The 21,112-nt window shown below is 38.3% G+C and overlaps 1 protein-coding gene across 1 annotated transcript in view; it reads right to left on the reverse strand.

Annotated features, from left to right (window-relative positions):
• Positions 1 to 1,832: 1,832 nt before the first annotated feature.
• Positions 1,833 to 21,112, reverse strand: part of afap1l1a (actin filament associated protein 1-like 1a) — a 99,464-nt gene continuing 80,184 nt past the window's right edge. The window contains exons 15-20 of the mRNA XM_048603572.1: positions 20,124 to 20,235; positions 16,679 to 16,843; positions 11,340 to 11,390; positions 7,671 to 7,861; positions 5,919 to 6,035; positions 1,833 to 4,050 (exon numbers count right to left, since the gene is read on the reverse strand). Of these exons, the coding sequence (XP_048459529.1) occupies positions 4,024 to 4,050; positions 5,919 to 6,035; positions 7,671 to 7,861; positions 11,340 to 11,390; positions 16,679 to 16,843; positions 20,124 to 20,235 (663 nt within the window). The 3' untranslated portion in view covers positions 1,833 to 4,023. The remainder of the gene's footprint in view (positions 4,051 to 5,918; positions 6,036 to 7,670; positions 7,862 to 11,339; positions 11,391 to 16,678; positions 16,844 to 20,123; positions 20,236 to 21,112) is intronic.

Below are 21,112 nucleotides of genomic sequence, written 5' to 3' on the forward strand. Positions count from 1 at the left end.
CATAGTTTGGGATAGGTAGCTAATGAGCCAGGTTTAGAATGATAGTGAGAAAGGCCTTTATGAAATTAACACTGAGCTAAAAAGGTGTAAGTTTCAGCCCTAAGGAGAAACCATCACTACTTTATGCATTCCATTTAGTTACAGACTGCCCCACAGAGCTCAGTCATTGCCCTTTTCTACAGTGTAGCAAACAATGAAATGTAAACTTTGTCATGGAGTCTGATGAAGATTCACAGACTTTAAAATCAGTATGTGGGACCAGATTTCCAGCTCCCTTCATTCCCAGTTTCTGCAGTTTTCACTGGTGCAGGTAACTAGTTGGCACTTGGTATTCCTAACTGTTTCCATTGCTGGGGTAGTCCTGCCTCGTTACCTGCCCGCTTCTTGTGGCTACATATAACCTACTTCAACAGATTTCTTGAAATAACCTTCAAAGCTCATTAATGAAAATATGGTTCTTTCTGTGATTTGAAATCAATAGGTCATTTTTAGCTCGTGTGTGTGTGTGTGTGTGTGTGTTGTTTATAATAGATGGCTTGGCATTGTGTGGACAACAAAGACTCTTGGAACTTCTGTTTTATTTGTCTCTTGACTGCTCAATTTTCAACCAAAGTTATCTGCTGTATTGTCTGTACGCATTACTTTTAAATTGTACTTTCCAAATACCCATTCCTCAAATGTTCTATTACTTATCTCGCTAAAATCACTTGTAGTAAAGTACATCAGAGAGTGGATGGAATTTAATGCCTCCCCTGAAGTCTGTTTTTGAGATGGGGCTTGTGTAGAGAGAGAGTGCAGTAATGGGGTTATCACTGCCTTTGTCTCCAAGTTTCAGTCCAGAGCAGAAAGAATTGTGGATGGCCTTTCAGCATTGATACTAACTGAACCCCTAAATGCCAACTTAAGGGCTTCAGCCAGCTGCTACTGATATTCATCAAGTGGTGGGTGGGACATTTGCCATGTATGATGCCTCAAAAACAAACCCAATGACAGGCATCAGGTTTCCTCTTCAGCTGACACCCTGTGGCTGATTGAAGGATGATTTGAGGCATCAGGAAGAGTGCAGTAGGGGCCCGAGTCCATCTGCATTTCTTCCAACCTGTCCTCCCCTACCCTCCCCAGTGACCTTCTCCATGTAGCCCCAACCTGCCTCACTAAACAGTAAGGACCTCCACTGATCCTGGGCCTCTGGGTGTATTGCTGACAACTGCCACTGCTTCTGATGACATCGTCTGAAATAGAAACCTATAGGCTGGCAGTTTACTAAAACCAGGATTTCTGCTCCTCACAGTCTTTGCCCTTGGGGAAGGCCTGTCACTGACCACTCATATGCCTGATTTTGGCACGTATTACTGTGGGCCTGCTTGAAAGAAGGCATTGTGGAGTTTCAACTGGTGTTTAAGAGCTCAGTTACATGGATTAAGTTTGATTACAATGAGTGGGGAGAAGAAATCTACTTTAACTTTCTCCTATGTTTTCCTACTGATAATGGCTGCTTTTCTTACTGATTTACTAACTAGAGGAAAACTTTAAATCTTTCACAGCTTACCTTTCCAAACATTTCTAAATTTTGATGCTTTCTATTGTTTGTGAACCAGGAACAATTCTAAGAACATAGTCAGCCCGAATTAAGCAAATATGTAGCAAAAATGTAACAAAAGCACAGGGTTCAACGTAAATCACATTCGTGCCATGACTTGATCTCTAATCAGTCCCACTTCAAGGGGAAATGTTTCGCAATTACATAGTACACTCAATTACAACATTGTTATGCAAAAACTTTTATTTTTGAGGGTGAGGAAGAGAGTGTACATAATAACCTGATCTGTGACTGTTAATTAAGAAAACTGTTTATTAGTACTTTAAATATATGGAGAATCATATCCTTTAAAGTGCTTACAAATTAAACAGTAATTGTTGCAAGTTTGAACACTGCTGACAATCGAATTGTACATGACTGAATATCAAATCAGTCAACTGGAAAGAAATATCAGTAAAAACTGTCGACAGCATTGGTTACTACTTGTATACAAGTACACATAGAAGAATTCACTATAAAATGAAATGAATGAACAGACACCACTAATATCCTGTAAATAAGGTAAGTGGAGAGTTAGTTAGGAAAACATGGTAATTCTCATTTGAAACATAAACCCATTGCAAATTGATTCAATTTATTTACAAACTGCTTTTAAAAATGCATTTTAAGGAAACATTTGTCGCTCTGATCCAAGTATTGAAAATTAGAAATTTGTTCAAAAAATACTTTAAACAAAAATGTTTTTCAGCATATTTTGTTTTGACCAGTAATATTTTAATGTTAATAGCATTAAAGTCTCAGAAATGATGTTAAATATTGAAGATTGCAAGAATAACACAATTTTTGAATCCTGCAGCTTCTCAAAATAGAAAACAAAGAACTGAAGGAATAGCTACAATTTTTTCAAAAATCTTTTTTCACACTTAAACTTTTTAAGGTTCACAATTAATTGATTTTATTCTGGCTTTTATCTGGTGATATTAGATTAAACCCCATCTAGTTTAGCCTTTTGCCAAATGGCAGCATCATGGTAGTAGCAACAACTCCTTGTCTCTCTTTTATAACCTTCTCTAGCTCCACAATTCTGAGATTTACAGTCATCTAACCTGGTTTCTTGAGCATTGTTCCATCAGTTGTGCTTACAATTCCAGTTGCTCAGGACCTAAAGCTCTGGAATTCTCTTTACTTCTCTATTTAATATACTATTTTGACCAAGTCTTTTATCATATCATCTAATCTAATCTATTCTCTTTAGGTGGTTTGGTATTATTATTTTGCTTTGATTCTCCTGTGATGTTTTATTTTAAATACAGTATATATTTGTTTACAGTAATCATAGCCACGCCATGTCCACAAGTGCCAAGTATTGATACACCACATTACTTCAAATTATTCATAATCTTACGAAGCACCAAACTTTTTTTTTAAATTCAGGACCTCTGTGACATGGTATTGACAAAGTGCTCATGGGATTACTTGTAGCTTTAGTGATCAGGCTGTGATTGGTCTATGTAACCCATTGATCTAATTGAGATATGAACACTGACTTGAGTGACTAATTCCTTTTTTCATTGGAAGGAAGAAGTCTTTAAGGAAATCTGATATCAGAATCATAAATTATGTACGATAGGGTAAAAGCAGTGTTATTAGCTTGGTCCAGGCTGACAGAGCTTGATAATATTATACCTACATGCTTAAAAAAACAGATATTAGAAGAAATTTACTTTGTAGTATTGTGGGACAAACAACCCCAAGACTAACTTTGATGCAGTTGCTGTTAAGAAAGGGATTTAAGGTTGCAGATGTTAATGTCATAATAAATCACAGTATCAAGATCCTTGGGCAGGAAAGGGAGGTTAGAGTGAAATACCACCATGATGTAGTTATGTTTGGGAATGAATTGTGCATTGATGTCCCAAATGAATTTCAGACACTCCAAATTTTTTTTTATTCCATTAACTGAGCAGTGCTCGTAGTTATGGAAGTTCACAGCTTATACAAAAGAGTCAGTGTTATTTTTTTTAAAAAATCTTTTATAACAATGAACCTAACCATATTAAAGACTAGTCCGACCATGATCATCCATTCTTGTCAGGCTAAATCATTTGTTCAATTGTTGATTATTCCTGAAGGCATCTACTATCGCAAATGTACAATTTTATAAATAGGAATTTGTCTTTGAGTAATGTTTGAGTATATTAGATTTTCATTCCAGTCTTCATTGGAATAGTCACTACAAGATAAAGGAATGAATTCTGTGAATACTGGAGACATTCTGAATCACACAATCTGAAGTAAAATTTTGGTATTGAAATATAATAAGACATCTATCCTATAGCATTCCATCTTCTGAACATGCTCCCATTTGCTGTTTCTGGAGGAACAGGAAGATCTTGCATTTGCCACATCCTAAAAAACTTCAAATTTATTACTTTTTACCATTTTAATAAATAATTCTTTGCATTCGCATTCCTCAATCCATTTCATGTTCCTGTCTTTTTCTCCCATTCCTATAATTGAAAACACAAAACAAATCCTTATAATTTGGAAAATCAAATTCTGTGAATCATGAAACCACTCATTGTCCTTTTAAAGCTTTGAAACACTGCTTGATTTGACATTCCCTCAAAGGTTCTATTTTGACTTGATTTAGCCTGTACAATAATCCTGACTTTGTAGTTTTAATGAGTGTGTTTGTTTCTGAAATTGACAGCCATTTCTTGCATCTCAACATGTACCGTTAAATGCAAAATGTCCAATTAACTGTCAATTTTCTGCTCCACTACAGGGCACATTGTTGTCATCTTTAAGGACTTAAATCTTTGGAAATTACTGAATTGTCAACTTTCCTCCTGTATGTTGTGATACTACATTAAAAAAAAACTGAGCAAATTAAACCTTGAAGTGTAACTGTTCTTAATGGCATATTAAGTCATATGCAGACTTGATCAAATGTTTGGCCATGAAACACTAATTTTATAGTTGTGTAGTGCCATTTGTGTTTCTATTATTTTAATATATAATAGACCAAACTATCTTTTTATGTTAGCTTTTGATGTGTACCATCCAAATTTTTTTGGTCAAAATTTGAAATGTGAAGGCTGGCCTTTCCTGGTTTGCTTTCTGTGAGAATCCTTCAATGTGAGTGAATGGTTGCTTGCCCTGTTTGATGGTGTTTCTATTTCTGAATGCCTTTATCTTTTTTCCAGACTCAAATTAAATCCACCCCACAAAAACTGCTAGGTTTTTGTGGATAGCTTAAAGTCAGTGGTAAGTGCCATTGAATCACAACTGACTGTAAAGTCTGCACATATTTGGGACTGAATTAAATAAATAGCTTCTTCATAGATTAGCCCAGGTGAAATGTGTAACTACTTTTAATCACTTCTGCTTGTGAATATATAAAGTGAATTTAATTTGCTTTCTGCTGCAACACTATCTGTTGACTGACTCTGAAGAGGCATCCCTAACAATGAAACATCTCACAGAATGATCTCTACTGCCAGAGTCACGTAGCGCCGAATATCCGAAGATTTTCAACACTTGAGACAGATCCTGTGTGGAACAGTGCCAAGTGAACCACTGGGGAGTGCTGGGGGTAAGGTGGACAGCAATACATTTTTGTGCTGTGTGAACATATTTGCAAGACATTTGGATACACTATCATAAATTATTCCCAGATAAGCATCAGAATTATCTCTTAGAAATCAGAAACACATCCTGTAAAATCATTCCTCCGTAAATTATTTTTTCACTAAATGCATATGTAATAAATGATATTAAAGCAGATTTCAGCATTGCACGTCAGTGTAATTTTGTGTCAATTTCATGGTTCACAACATGAAACACGCACCATTTTTTTGGTGCCAAAATGCACTAGACTTATGCCTAGACTTAGTCGACCCCATTTTTCAGTTGATAAATTTGTCTTTATGGCTGTACTCACATTAGGTGTTGGGCTCAGATATATGTTTAGGGTTATACTTGCCTTAGAAGTTGGCACCTGGGATTAAGCAGACAAGTTGGGTCATATTGCCATGTGTTTAAGACATGTCGATACATGGCAACTGATAAATAGGAATGTGTTCTCTTACACTAACACTGGCGGTTCATATACTATAATCAATATACAAGTCTAGATTTTTTTTCTTTCTGCAACAACTATCTGAAGGTTGACTTGTACATTGCAAGTTGGGTGGATCTGTTTGTGCACATATTTCTCCAGTCATTTTCCAACTAATGGGGAAAGCATTTATATAGTGAAGAGAAGCTGTCATTTGAGTAAAAATGTGATTGGAGTACTGATAGTGGCAAACTGGAGCTGAACCTATGTTATCTTGTTTCCTACTAGGGATAAGCTATTGAAACATGATGATACCTTGGCCTTTTGTAAGACACATCCTTTACTGGAAGATATCATGGTGGGAGCTCTCCTTCTCATTTCTGAAGCACAGTTCACAGGAAGGAAATGATGTTCTGTATAACTATTCTCACCCTGGGGGGAATACAAGACAATATTTTAGTAACTGAATTACTCACCCACACCAGTGAAGGGCAGAGCTTTTTCTTATTTTCAATCAAAAACACATTCAATATCTGTTCATTTCCTTCAGGAATTAAAGTGTATGACAAAGCTTATCAAATGTCAAATGGAATTGCTAGACTACACAGTTACATGTGGATACCAAATACTTTCATATTGTTAGGCTTTAAGTACAATTCTCACCTTGAAAACCTTAATGCCATTTGTCAAAATATTCCACCAAAGTAGCATTTTATTTGCTGCAGCATAGATTTTGTACTTTCTTTTTCTGTACTTATTTGGAAATGACAAGTCACATTTGCTAATGGTGCTATAATCCTGTATTAGTTCACATAAATGGCAAGATAAGAGATCTGACAATGTGTTGTTGGTATATGATGGCACTGCAGCCATAAAAAACGATGTTCTAGCCCAATGTTCAAATGAGAACACTTCTTTTTTTGAAACAAAATCACTGATTTGTCACTAGACTTGGGTATTTGGTTTATTTTTCCTTTTTTTGGCCTATTGCTTTAATCAGGCAGCTCAAGGCAAGTTTCAGATGATACCTATGATATTCCTCCAGCTTTTAACTTAATCACATACCAGACAGTGCATTTAACAGCATAGCTATTAGGGAATCACTGATACAATCCACTGTTTTGTAAATGTAAAAGGGAGATTTTCTGCTTTTGTACTCTCAGCAAAAAGATCCACCTATTATGAGAGTAGAAATTCAGGTGCATGCTGAGATTTTCCTCATTCAACATTTAAGATGAAAATCTTTTGGAACAAGTCGTTTAATGTGAAGTTTATAGGTTCTTGTTAATACCCCCACCCACCCATAAAAACCCTTTCTTTAGCTGAGATGTTATGAGGTCAATAGAATCCTTACTACAACCTTGGACAAGATAAGTTTACTCGAGACGTTCAGGATTGAATCTGTACTGTGGATTTTTTAAATGATCTAGGGCAGTGAGATGGGGCACTTTCACTTAGCACTGAATTGAATTTTAGTGAACAAAATCCACCCTCTTAGGGGAAACACTTTCAAGTTTAGGTGAAAACTTTCTGGAACTTTTCTTTTACTTGAACAGAAAAAGGACTAGTGTTATTTGGTACCTTGATTGTAGTTCTCAATGCATCAAATCACTCAACATACAATGAATTACTTAAAAGTGAAATGACTGCTTTATTATGTAAACACGTTGGAAAATTTTGCACATACGAAGATAAAACAATGAGATGGCTGATCAGTACACTTGTTTTTGTTGCTGATTGAAAGACGAATTTTGGTCAGAACACCAGAACAGCCCATTGTCATTCACAAATAGTATAATAATTTACACACCACTAACAAGGTGATTGGTAGGTTAGTCAAACTGACAGACTGAGGAAGTATTGCATTTTTCAACCTTGTACTGGTATCTAAACCTAAACTGTGGTCAAGTACCACAATAACCCTTGAACAGACAACTTCCTAACTCAAAGGAAAATAAGTATCTATCAACTGATTGGTAAGGGATATCTTATAGATAATACATATGAGGTTAGTTGTTTTATTTTTCGTGATTTATTTCCTTTTCCAAAACAGTATTTTTCAAGTACCTGCAGACCAGAAGTGTCTGATTTGGAGTCAACGGATGAATTAATTTCTGCTCCCCTTGCAATGGCTTTCCTCAGATTCTCCTTTACTTGAGTTAATTTGAGTTCCACTTCCACTCGTTCAGCCTCTTTATCTTTACATTTTTCTTCCAATAATCTGATTTTCTCTTCTAGAGCAATTTGAGATTTTTTACCTGGGAACATTATGAACAGAATTACCATCTGCATGATTCATTTCTTTTTAGCATCTGAAATAAAACCTTTCTAAAGGATTACTAAAGTATCCCAAGTACAAAGTGTAGCTTAATCCAAAATGATTTGAATTGAACCCAGTCACAATTTATTGGAAATTTTAGGTATGAATTACTTTGGATCAATTGAGAATGAGTGTCCATCCCTTGATATTGTTCTGGTACATTTGTGTATTTTTTTCTTGCTTAATTCCTCACCATTTCTTTTGAAACTGTTGACATCTTGTTACAGCAGAATTACAATGGTGTCAGTCTTTATCTCACCAAACAGTCTACTACTCACGTGTGAAGGTACTGATGAATTATTAGCAAATTAAGTGACGGAATCCAAGATAGATGCTACTTCATGCCAATTCTAATCAAAGTCAAAAGTTATTCTTCCAATTATAATCATATTGATTATTCAAAATAAGTTTGCTATTGTACTGATCTCTTCCCAAATGCATATTTTTCTTAGTGCGGATCTGTGATAAATCCTCATTGTACAACTCAGTCATCCATCAAATTAATTAATTCATTGAGCTATTTGACAAATTAGTGTTCATTGTGTTATTTATGTAGGCAAAGATCAATGTCCTAAATAGGATGTGTGCATATTTGCTGGCAATCTTGAAAACACATTGGTTAGTAATTTGATCTTTTATATGTCCTCTCATTGCCTTTAACTATTTTCTTGAAGGAAGTACACACATTACTTCCCTGCTTCTCCTCCCTCCCCAGTGCTGATATGCTCTAGGCTTTTGCCGTGTTTCAGCAGGTTACAATTAAGTGCACAGTTGCCTGCAAGGAAGTGATCCAGGGGTGGTACAGTGGCTCCGTGGTTAGCACTGCTGCCTCACAGCGCCAGGGACCCAGGTTTGATTCCACCCTCGGGCGACTGTCTGTGTGGAGTTTGTACACTCTCTCTCCATGTCTGCGTGGGTTTTCTCTGGGTGTTCCGATTTCCTCCCACAATCCAAAGATGTGCAGGTTAGGTGGATTGGCCATGCTAAATTGCCCGTAGTGTTCAGGGATGTGTAAATTAGGTAGGTTATAGGTGGATGGTCTGGGTGGGATGCTCTGAGGGTCAGTGTGGACTTGTTGGGCCGAAGGGCCTGTTTCCACACTGTAGGGATTCTATGAAAAGCAAGCTAGATTCACTGATGGACCTGTAGGTGCTGGTGGACAGGGCGGTGGAAAAGGGGGCAATACTTTTACCTGCTGAATGGCAAAGGAGACCAAACCACCAGACTCAGGCAGCCAGATACCCTGGATCACAGCAATGTCTCAGGTGAAATGAAGTGCACTGTAGTGCATGAAGAATGTAAATAATCTTCTGTATTCCAAAGATATTCTCTCTGCTACTTCACCCTACAGGGCCACCACTCACTCTAATTTTGTCATTGCAAAACTCATCTTACTAAAGTTCACGGAGTACAACTCATTATTGTATGCAACATCTCCACTCAAGAGCCTCAACCTCCTTTAATCTTTCCTTTTATAGAGAGTAAGTATTAACATTTCGAGGCCAGTATGACCCTTCAGAACTGGTTCTGAACAAGAAACCGACTGGAGTCAATGTTGACTACAGTTTCCCTCTAAACAGATGTAGCCAGACAGACCTGCTGAGTTTCTCCAGCACTTTTTATTTCAGATTTTCAGCATCTGCAGCATTTAGCTTGTAAACTTATCCTTCCTTCCCACTGTACTTTCTACTCTCTCACTGGGGACACCTACCACCTCTCCTGCATCACCACTAACTGCTTTTCCATCTACACCCCCACCACCACCACCAAACCCCCGACCCCTCACTTACCATAAAAGAAACTGACTCCAAACCCGGATTGATGTCTCCAGAGCATCCTGACTGAACTACCTATAATCCACAGGCTCCTTGCACTGGAATACAGGACTTACTGTGGTTATCCCTGTGGAGTAGGATTGCTACGGACTGACTACAGTTCATCTCAATCCTACTAAGGACTGGTTCCCTTTGACTTCCAGGCATGGCCATCTGGTTCAAGCACTTGCGGTGTGTTTTCCAACAACCTGCTGGCACTTGCTCTAGATGTGACACTAATGTAGCAAAGTACCATATAGCAACCTGTTTGCCCCTCAACCATTCAATGCTCTACACTGACAAGCTGCCTACCTCTCCCTGTGTGTTTATAATTCGGTGCAAGCCACAGAGACTGGCAGCTTTCATCTAAGCGCAAAGTAAGACATAAGTCTGACTCTGTGTTGGAAATTGGCATCATCTTATTTCTCAGGGAAGGAAAGGAGAATTGGAAGCCGCACAGAAATGAGGTTGGTTAGGCTAATAATGAGATGCAAGTACATTAAAGTAAGGTTGCTGTTCATGAACAAGGTTATGAACATGCCATCTAAACCTCAAAGGAGAAATTGAAAATATTTTTCCCTATCGAAATTGAGTTTTTCTCATTTTCACCGTATTTACCCACACTTATCACCTTAAGACTGAGATTTAATTTTGCAGTGATTGAGTATAGGGATGAGCTTGTTTGGTAGTAATGGACTCTCCAGCCCTCCCTACCAATAAGCGAGCTTCTCAGATTGGGCTCCAATCAGTTAGCAACGAGCTTGTCGGCAAGTCATGGTTTGCGATGTTAAAGTCCTGTCTTGCGAAGAGTCCTCAGCCAATCAGAGGCCAGAGGCCAGAGGCTTCTGGGTCCTAAAGGTCACTGGAAACCTTGTCTTCAGGTGATTCAATGGCAAATCCGTAAGTCTTTTCCTTTTGGGGAGTGTGTGTGGAGTGTGTGCTAGCTGTGAAACCCCCCCCAACTTGCCCTCCTATCCTGCCCCTGTTCCTCTCCAGAGAGGAGCCTCCTTTTTCCCCACCTCCTCAAACCTTGCATGCAGGTTGACCCCAGTTATGTAGTTGGCAAACCAGCCACCTGTTGGGAAGTCAAATAATCAGGGAAATGCTGAGTTGAGGCCATTGATTTACCTCTTTCAAGGGCCTTAATGGTAGGGAGTCAGGAACGTCCCCGATGGACCTTCTCAACCAGCACTTAATTGCTGAGGGATTGAGAAGTGGACGAGTACCTCTCCAGGGCCAACTCCCCCAATTATTTTGAAGGAGTTGTCACTGGACCCAAAACACTAATGCTGCTTTCTCTCCACAGATGCTGCCAGATCTGCTGAGATTTTTCCAGCAATTTTGTTTTTGTTACCCAATTATTGGCCCTTCTTGCCACTTGCAGTGAGGGGCACACAGCTCCCATTTCCCCAGATGCTTGGGTGAACAAGCAAACATGCTTCAATTTCATGGCAACATACAACTATGTTCCAATGGTTTATATCATTGAGTCACTTTGCCCATCATTAACTGGATCATTTCTGCTTACACACAGAAATTGACAACCAAAGTATGTATGGATTCTTATAATTGTTAAATATACTTTAAATTTAATCTTCTTACCCCTTTTCCTTTCCAGTGACATTGATGGTGATAGCACTGCATCATCTTCACCTAGAACACAAAATATTTTGTACTTAGGAAATTGCCTTGAAATTGACACAGCAAACAAGCAAGGGGTTGTGTTACATGAGTAAGACTATGATGGGTCAAGTTGGGAAGGTTTGGGGAATCCAAGAATGATGGTGTTAATTTGTAATCTTCATAACATTACTTATGAGCAGGTTCAACATCATTATTTTCACCCTAACATACAGATTACATCAGATGCATGAACGATGGATGTTAGACACTACTGTGATCATCCCTGGACATGTCTTGTCCAACCAGCAGGTCAAACCTAGCAGAGGTGGCAGTACAGTGGTACATAGTTGTGTGGGAGTTGCCCTGCGAGTCCACAACATTGACTCTAGGCCCCATTCAGGTGAAACACAGGCAAGGAAACTTCCTGCTGATTACCATTCTCCCTCCATGTTGAACGACACTTGGAGGAAGCACTAAGGCTGGCAAGGGTGCAGAATGTACTCTAGATTTGTTGTGTGGTACTATCACCATGCCAAATGAGACAGACTTTGAACAGACCTAGAAACTCAAGACTTGGCATCTATGTGGCGCTGTGGGATATCAACAGCAGAATTGTACTCCAGCACAATCTGCAACTTCATGGCCCATCATATCTCCTACTCAATTATTACCATCAAGCCAGGGGATCAACCCTGGTTCAATGGAGAGTGCAGAAGTAGCACCAGACATACCTAAAAATAGGGTGTTAACTTGGTGAAACTACCAAACAGGAATGCTTACATGCCAAACTGTATAAGTAGTAAGTGATAGAGCTAAGTGCTCCCGAACCAACAGACTAGATCTAAGCTCTGCACTCGTGCCATATCCAGTCATGAAAGGTGGTAGACAAACAACTCACTGGAGAAGGAGACTCCACAAATATCCCCATCCTCAATGATGGAAGACCCTAACAAATCAGTGCAAAAAATAAGGCAGCAATCTTCAGCCAGATGTGTCAAGTGCATGTTCCATCACAGATGCCAGTCTTCAGCCAATTTGATTCACTCACATGATATCAACGAATGTTTGGAAGCATTGGAGACTGCAAAGGGTTTGGGCCTGAACAACATTGTAGCTATAGTACAGAAGACTTGTGCTCCAGAACTTGCTGCTCCAATAGCCAAGCTCTTCCAGTAGACGTACAGCACTGGCATCTACCAGACAATGTGGAAAATTGCCCAGGTGTGTCCTGTGCATTAAAAAGCAGGATAAATCCAACATGGCCAATTACTGCCCCATCACTCTACCCTTCATCTTCAGTAAAGTGATGGAAGGTGTCATCAACAGTGATATCAAGCAGCACTTGCTCAGCAATAACCTGCTCAATGACACCCAGTTTGGTATTTCCAGGGCCATTCCACTCCTGACCTCATTACAGCCTTGGTGCAAATTCCAGAGGTGAGAGTGACAGCCCTTGACATCAAGGCTGCATTGGACTGAGTGTGGCATTAAGGAGCCCTGGCAAAATTGGAATCAATGTGTATCAGGGGGGTGGGGGGGTGGGGGGGCAAACTCTCCACTGATTGGACAGGAAGATGGTTGTGGTTGTTGGAGGTCTGTTATCTCAACTCAGAACATCTCTACAGGAGTTCATCAGGGTACTGTCCTAGGCCCAACCAATGACTTTCCCTCCATTATAAAGCCAGAAATGGAGGATACTCATTGATGATTGCGCAATGTTCAGCACCATTTGTGACTCCTCAGATACTGAAGCAGTCCATGTTCAAACACAAGAAGATTTGGACAATATCCAGGCTTGGGCTGACAAGTGGCAGTTAACATTCATAACATACAAATGCCTGGCAATGACCATCTCCAATAAGACACTATCTAACTCTGGATTAGCAGAACTTGTGCCAGCTTGTCATATGAACACATGAGCCAAATAGAGCAGAGTGAAGTAACATTACTGTGTGAAATCAGCAGCAAGCCATCATTTAACATTGAGATCTCTCTTTGAATCCTTGGAAGTATGGTTAAGGAGTCTGGTATTCTTGAAGAGTCTGAATGTGTGCCTGCTCACTTGTCTCCCTAACTAAAGGCCAATGAGAAGCTCCAGATTTTTGCACTGTTGTATGAAAACATGGAAAAGATATTTGATTGCATTGAAAACTCAGACTGCATCGCACTCATTTGAAGACCGACATTGAGCAGAAGAAAATTCCTGAGCTTTTCCAGACATTTTTAAATACTTCTACTGTACAAGGTGACGTGTGAACAAATTGAAAAGAGACATTTTGCACATATTTACTGTGTCACTTTTTCTGTATGATTTTTGTTTTAGATAATTTTTTTAATCGGACAAAATGTGTTTGTAGGCAAATTCATTGTCATTTGAGCTCTAGTGATTTTACAGTACTTTGATTTGCCTCAGTTCATGGAGGGAGTTCTGCCTTAACTAATGTTCTTTCTCATCTGATGTCACAAATAGATTGAAGATTAAGAAAGACTTGCATTCATATTGTGCTGTTCATATACTCAGGAAGTCACTTAAGACTTGTCATCTGTTTTTGGAACCAACCTCCAGCTGCTTGTGGTTGGAATTGAGTGAAGCCAATAATCTATTCAGAAATGTTATGACACACCTCTGAACCCGTGCCTCCTGGCTCAGTGGCAGGGAAACCATCCATGTGCTTAAAAAAAGCCCTCACCCAATCCTTTTTATACTGATTTGGAGGGATTATTTGGATAACAGTGGTAGAGGATGAACCGCCTCTTAACAAGAAGAGGCACTCATTTTAACAAAATGTAGTTTATTGCAAAATAGTAGTATTTGCAAGTTACATTGGTTAGTCAGACAACATTCTAAAACTATCAGGAGCCAAAGATGACATATCTCACCTCATCAGAATCTGGAGTTGGACTCCTCAATTCTCTACCCAAGAATGTATGATATATGTATGATATCATCAGATTGTATTAGGCTCTACACAATCTATAACATTGACCCTTTCAGAACCATTTGCTGAAAAACTTTGTTGTATGTTATTTTTATTGTTACTGTTTGACTAATGCTTATTTATGTGTTTATGCTAATTTAGTGTTTTTGTTTACTGTTTTCAGTTGGTTGAAGGATTAATATTGACCAAGACAGGATCTTTTCTGACTTTGATTTAATGGATGGGACCTTGATACCTTAAAAAAAAGCAGTTTTTTGTTTAAAGAACGCGAATGTACTTTTGTCAGCCACCAGATGGCATTAGAAGCTGCAGAAAATGTAGTGATTTGCCATTGTGCATTGGGGTATTTCAATATTTTGCATGAGGAATTGCTGACTGTGTGACCTGATAATGACATTGCAGCAAGGAATAAAGGGGACATCTCTGATCTGGATGAACACGGCTAGCAATACTGTATTCACTCGACAAGTTAGAGTGAAGGTCTATGAAATTAAGACTGAAGGTAGTGTAAGTTTAAAGTGGATGAATTTGATAGCCCAGAATGTGGTTGCAATGACTATGAAACTTATGATTCAACACTGCCTGTGTAAAACTGTCAGCAACTTGTGGTGTTCTCACATGCACAGTTAAACAAAAATCCAGAAACTACAGTCAATGACTTGCTGCTTACAGGATGCACTGTTTCAGTCTTTGCAGATGAACTCGAAACAGAATCAGTAAGTTGAAATGAAATACAAATTTTTATGCACCATCCGCAGTGCAGAAGAACATAGAAAATGCAAAAACCTTTTGAACTGAAGTGTTGATGGTGTCCTAAGTCATGGTCACTGAACAACTTCTCTGGCTCTGGAAAACTAATTTGATAACTATGGAGTGTCATGATGGCTCAGTGGTTAGCACTAATACCTCATACTACAAGGGAACTGGCTTTGATTCCATACTTGGGCGACTGTGTAAACTCCACATTGACATTCTCCCTGTGTCTGCGTCGGTTTCTGCCAGGTGCTCTGGTTTCCTCCCACAGTCCAAAGATCTGCAAGTTAGGTGGACTGGCCATGCTAAGTTGCCCTGTAGTGTCCAAGGATGTGGAGGCTAGGTGGATTAGCCATGGGAAATGTGGAATTTATGGGAAAATGGTAGTTTGCTGGGTCTGGGTGGGATGCTCTTTGAGGTGTTGGTATGGGCTGAATGGCCTGCTTCCTCACTGTAGGGATTCTATGAAAATTACACAAGTTTTGAAACAAATATTTGGTTTTTTTTTGATATTTCAGTTCTAGCTTCAAGCTATATGTTCATCACAACTGTTAAGTTGCCCTCTGTTCAATGACTAAACTGTTAATTGTTATTTGATTTTTAAAAACAGTTTACTGTCTGTAAGAATGTCAATTTTGCTGCTTAGCCTGCTTGTTGAGTTCACTTTCTTTTTTGCTGCATATCAGATTCCTTTATAGATGGTACCAGTTTCAAAGCCATGTTGGAGTAGGAGAAATCAATGTTCCACAAGCCACTAAATCTATTTGGGCTTCTTTCTTCAAGGTCAATACTGAGCAATATCTCTTTTCCAGGTCACTGGCAATATTGGCTGATTTTGAGTAATGAGCTTTACATTTTTTATGTATCTCAATGAACAATTTATACTTGAAAGAATGATAATCCACATTTGAAATAATTAATGCTCAGATATTAATATATATCACAACACAAAGTGTATTTAGACTGGGATAGACAAATCTTAACTTTGAGTGACAAGTTTAGTTCATATCTACTGTGCATAAACAGCAGCTTAGGCCAGTTGATGCATTCAATGATAAATTAATGGGGTGGGGTCAAAATTGATGGGATGGGATCAACTGTCAAGTCCATGGCATGAAATTGCCTGAAATGATTTAACTTAGCACGAATCAGGAATTGAGCCTTCGTCTCTAATGCCTCAGTCTCCATTGATTATATTGTATTGACAGAGTTACTGAGGGAGATTATCATACTTTTTTTTCTGTAGCATCAGGGTGCCACTTGCATGCAAAGAATTGAGAATAATCACAAATTAAAATTGTAATTACGTGTGAACCTAAATTATTTCTTTCCAAAATAAAATTGTAATTGGAAGTGAACCTAACTTATTTCTTTCCACTTTGATATAATGGAAATTAAGGTTAAAAATATTAGCTTCCAAATCTTTAGCTCACTGTGGCACTTCTGAGAACAAAAATACGGGAAGAAAAGGTTAACCCTCTACCCAAAGGCTTAATATCTTTAACTTTTTATCCAGTATGTAACAACTGATTGATTTCTGTCCCCATGTAACAATGGATGTGGTTCAAATCCTTTACTAGGTTCCAAAATTACTCATTTTAGGTAGTAAGGGGTGAAAGCTAATACCTTTGAGTGCTTTCAGGGCTTCACGGAACTCTTTCTTCTCTGTGCGGAGCTGTATCAGTTCTCTGCGGATTGAATCTTTCTGATTTTCAAGTGTCTCTTGATCGGTTAGCCATCTCTTTGCATCTTCTTCTGCTCGTGTCTTCCCATATTTGGACTGATTTGCATCTGAAAGATACGGATAGTGTCAAGCTTCAGGCAGTAAATTAAACTAGTTTTCAATAAATAGCATTTGATTTGCAGCTGCAAATTGATCCCCATTTCATTTCATAACTACACAATGGTCATGCTTGGATTTCATTCTCACTACTGTTATTTGGCTTCAATTTCCTAAGTGGGTGGATTTTTGTAAAATACTGGAATGATGGATGGATGAGTATTTCGATGAAAATAATTTGTCAAAACTTGTTAAGACTATATTCATCAACTCTGCAAATAGTTAAATTAATAAATGAATCTTTTTTCCTTTAATACAGAGGGTAGTGTCTCAACTTCAGTCCTCAAGCCATTTCTATTTCCGGCGATATGTAGAGGCAATGTTCCTTCTGTTGCAAGGGTGAACAGTTTAAATTCCAACTCAATGTTTCTCTTCCCCACCCCCTGTAATTTTAACAAAATTGAGTTCCCTCTTTCAGGATGTGAGGTTTATGATTCCTTAGGAGTTGCGAACTATGTGGAAACCTCAGTGCAATTGGGGAGCTAAAACAGTCACTTGCTGTTGGACTGTTTTTGATTAACAGACTGAAGTACAAATAATGAATTCGTTTGTTTTTACTACAATAGTTGATTTTGCAAAGGGAATTGGGCCATTTCTTTGATCATCATAGTGTGAGCACTGAGGTGCACGAGAGTACTATTTAGCATTGACAGAATTGTTCTTATCCATTCAATACTGAAGGAAACACACCTTGGGATCTCTGGTCTAATAATCTGAAATAATTTAAATGCTCAGTCATTTCAAATTCAGGGAGAATGAAAAAAAACAATCACATGCTCCTGGAATATGTTTATGATAGGAAACCTGGAGTTGTTTAAAAGAAAAATGCTCTAAGTTTTTCAGTTTTAATAGGCTCCATTATTTAGCTTTCTCAGGCTTTGTTTGACAGCTAAGCTTATTATGAATGCCTGGCCAATTTTCAAATATAAGTGAAATACCTGCCTGGGAGTTGCCTTCATCTTTAAATTGATAGCAGATATTAAGACATCCTGAAGTCTGCCTGCAGTAAACACTGGATTACACCAAAATGGATGGACGGGGTTATAATGGAGTATGGACAGCGCAGAGGGAGTATTAGGGGAAATGGAAAGGGCATGAGGAGACTTGGTGGTTATGAGGAGTCATGAACAGGGAATGGGGTACTTGAGTGGGTTGGGGGTATGAGGAGGAACAGAAGGTATGTCGGGGTGGATGAAGGTTAAGGATTGAAAACGCCACAATGTCCTATAGAGCTGGGATGCTCTTCAAATCGCAGCTCAATCCCATTGCAATAAACTATTGTTAATTAATATCATTCTGTTGTAATAAATTGTCTGCCCTAACCGTAAAGGAATATACATGACATTCTGCAAAGAAGCTGAAACATCAATAAAGCACCATCTTGCCACAAGCACAGTTTTATCATTTCCTGTGTGTATCTGTAGTCATGATATTCAACTGTGAGCTGAAGGCTTGTCCTATACCTTAGCAGCACACAGAAAGCTGCAGTTTTATGACAGCCTTGTGGTCAAAACATTTAGATGGAAGTCAAGCTCAATTTCTGTGGACTTTAAGCAATAAATCATTGGTGTGTTTAAGATGAAACATAATCATGGTTCAGATATTTCTGCTTGCAACCTTGCAGTAAAAAGATTTTGATTACTTTCTGACTGATGTGACTTATATTTACTATTATTGAAATCCCCAGCTAACTAGCACAGATTATATGTTCAATACTTGTTAAAGGGAATAATCACATTAACATTTCTTTTGAGTTTAGAAATTTTAGACTTGCTGTGGAGACCTCATCTTTGGACATTCATTACAACAGATAAAAATTATCTACTCAGTGTGCAGTGTGGATCTAATACTGTCATTATTTTTAAATGAACTAGATCTGTGCATTTCATTGAATTAGACTTTGCATTTAAAAGTTACAATGTACCTATATCTCTTAAAGTACATTCACCAGAAACTATTTTAATTACAACACAAAGGTGGTTATTTTGCTGAATGCATGTCAGATTTAGTGACAAAGCCTACTGGATTTGCCACTTGTTGATATTCCCCTAGGGTAGAAGAAGCAGTCTGAAAGTGTAATTGCAAAATGTTCAGTTACCCAGAATCAAAAGTACCATGGTGGGTCAGGAGGAATTCCACAAATTTCAAAACCAAAAGCAATATTGAAACAATGTATGTTGACTGAAATGGTGCAAAATGGTGGTGGAATACTAGGACCAGAGGCCCTGCTACCTCCGTGTCACACTTTTATTTCGTGCTATTAGAGTTGGCAGTCATCCGGAATTAGACTGAAAAGTCTATTTAGAGACAGGTATCTGGAAATAATCAATAATTTACAGACATGAAAAGTCTGGTTACTGAAATAAAAAAAATTCTGTTCCCACTGATTTTCGTCATAAACAGAGCAAACACAACAACTCAAGATATAATCTCACCTCCTGCCCAGTCTTAACCTGCTGAACTGTATAAAAGATTATATTCCAAAGCAGATAATATAAGGAAGAATCAACACTGGGCTATTAAGATGAAATCATTAACTCAATATATTTTAATAAAGTGAATTGGAGTCTGTTAATATGAGGAGTTATTTTTCATATTCTACTAAATGTCAAATTCTTACTGTTGGGCCTTGAACCTGGCTGTGGTGAACTGTGAAACAAACTGCATGCAAAACTATTCCTTTGTCACTTCAGAACTATAACTGTAATTTAATTTTAATTGCATGATGGCACAGGTTTAAAAGGTTAAAAAAGATTAAATAAACAGCAGTTGGTCCGTTTAACAGTGTCACGTCACTTTACCAAAAGCTTCACAGATTATTTTATAAAACCAAATAAGTTAGTAAAATCAGTCAAGTTTTTCTTTTTCAGGTTAATGAATTAGCAGCTGAATCTCATGTAGAACTTTAGTGTCCTTTTATTTAGTAATAGCTGAACCCTTCCCTACCCACAAAATCTAAACTTGTGAACAGAATAAGAAAACCAAATCTGCTTGCCTTTTTATTCAATTGTAATGGTTTACCTTATCTGTCTGAACTGCCATCCATGCATCAACTAGCAGCTGAGAGTGCTTCTGCCGACATACATTGCAATTACTGGGGCTGAATTGTTTAACTATTTTGTTTCACAGATTCAACCTACCTTTCTGCTTCCCAAAATCAACATTTAGGAGGAGAGTTACTTTAAGATGGAACAGACAAAGAAGAAACTGAGAATAAGGCTGTATGCTTACTTGAGCCATGGCGTTTAATTTTATTTTGAAAATTACTTCTCTGTGAGGCATCATTTGACATGGAAGCTTGGCGCTTTACTTGAGAAGTGACAGGCCGCTTCTGCTCTTCACCCTAAATAACACAAAAAAAACTGTGAACCACAGGCCCCTTAAAGGTGCAGTTAGTCAATGCAATGCCTGATGTGGAATTGGGCAATGCAAATGAATAAGCTTTGATGCTTGATTTGTGCTAAGGTATTGATGAGGCCATTAGAACTCTATTAATTGGTGTAAATACATTAGTCAATGAAAATAGGTGTGACTCATGCAACACATAAACAAGATGAACCCATAAGGAAAAATCCAGAAGCGTCTTTCAGTCTTATCATCATAGCTATGGCAAGACATATTCACAAGTCAACTGCCCCTTGCTGCTCTGGGCCATTTGAATGTTGTTCAGTTCAGGGACCAAGACAAGTAAGCTCAGGAGAAAGGAGGCCAACTGGGAGGGAGGAGTAGGGGGAGAAGGTAGGAATGGCAGTGAACTCCATCTTAACGTGAAGGTAGAAGTAGCATGGAGACATAATTAGTCCTATTGGCAAAGCTAGGTTAAACTGCTCTTCACCAATTTCAGGAATATGTCCTGAAATACGTACATGAGTCCTATTTAAAATATTCAAACACTGTATCATGAGTCACCATCTTTGAAAGAAGAAGGGGAAGATAAGGCTGAAGCACTTGTGAGAGCTTTCTGCCCATTTTCTACATTGTAGCAGAGGCAGCATTTCAAAAGCACTTCATAGGTTGTGATGCGCTTTGTAATGTACTGAGGTCATGAGAGACATTATATAAATGCAACTATTCCATTCTTTTTAGTGGAAACTCTGTGTGGGGAAGCCAAGTAAATATTCATTCATTAAGTATGAGAGATAGTAGGAACTGCTGATACTGGAGAATCTAAGATAACAAGGTGTAGATCTGGATGAACACAGCAGGCCAAGCAGCATCAG

This window comes from Rhincodon typus, chromosome 12 (genome assembly GCF_021869965.1).
Source record: "Rhincodon typus isolate 14 chromosome 12, sRhiTyp1.1, whole genome shotgun sequence".
NCBI lineage: Eukaryota > Metazoa > Chordata > Chondrichthyes > Orectolobiformes > Rhincodontidae > Rhincodon > Rhincodon typus.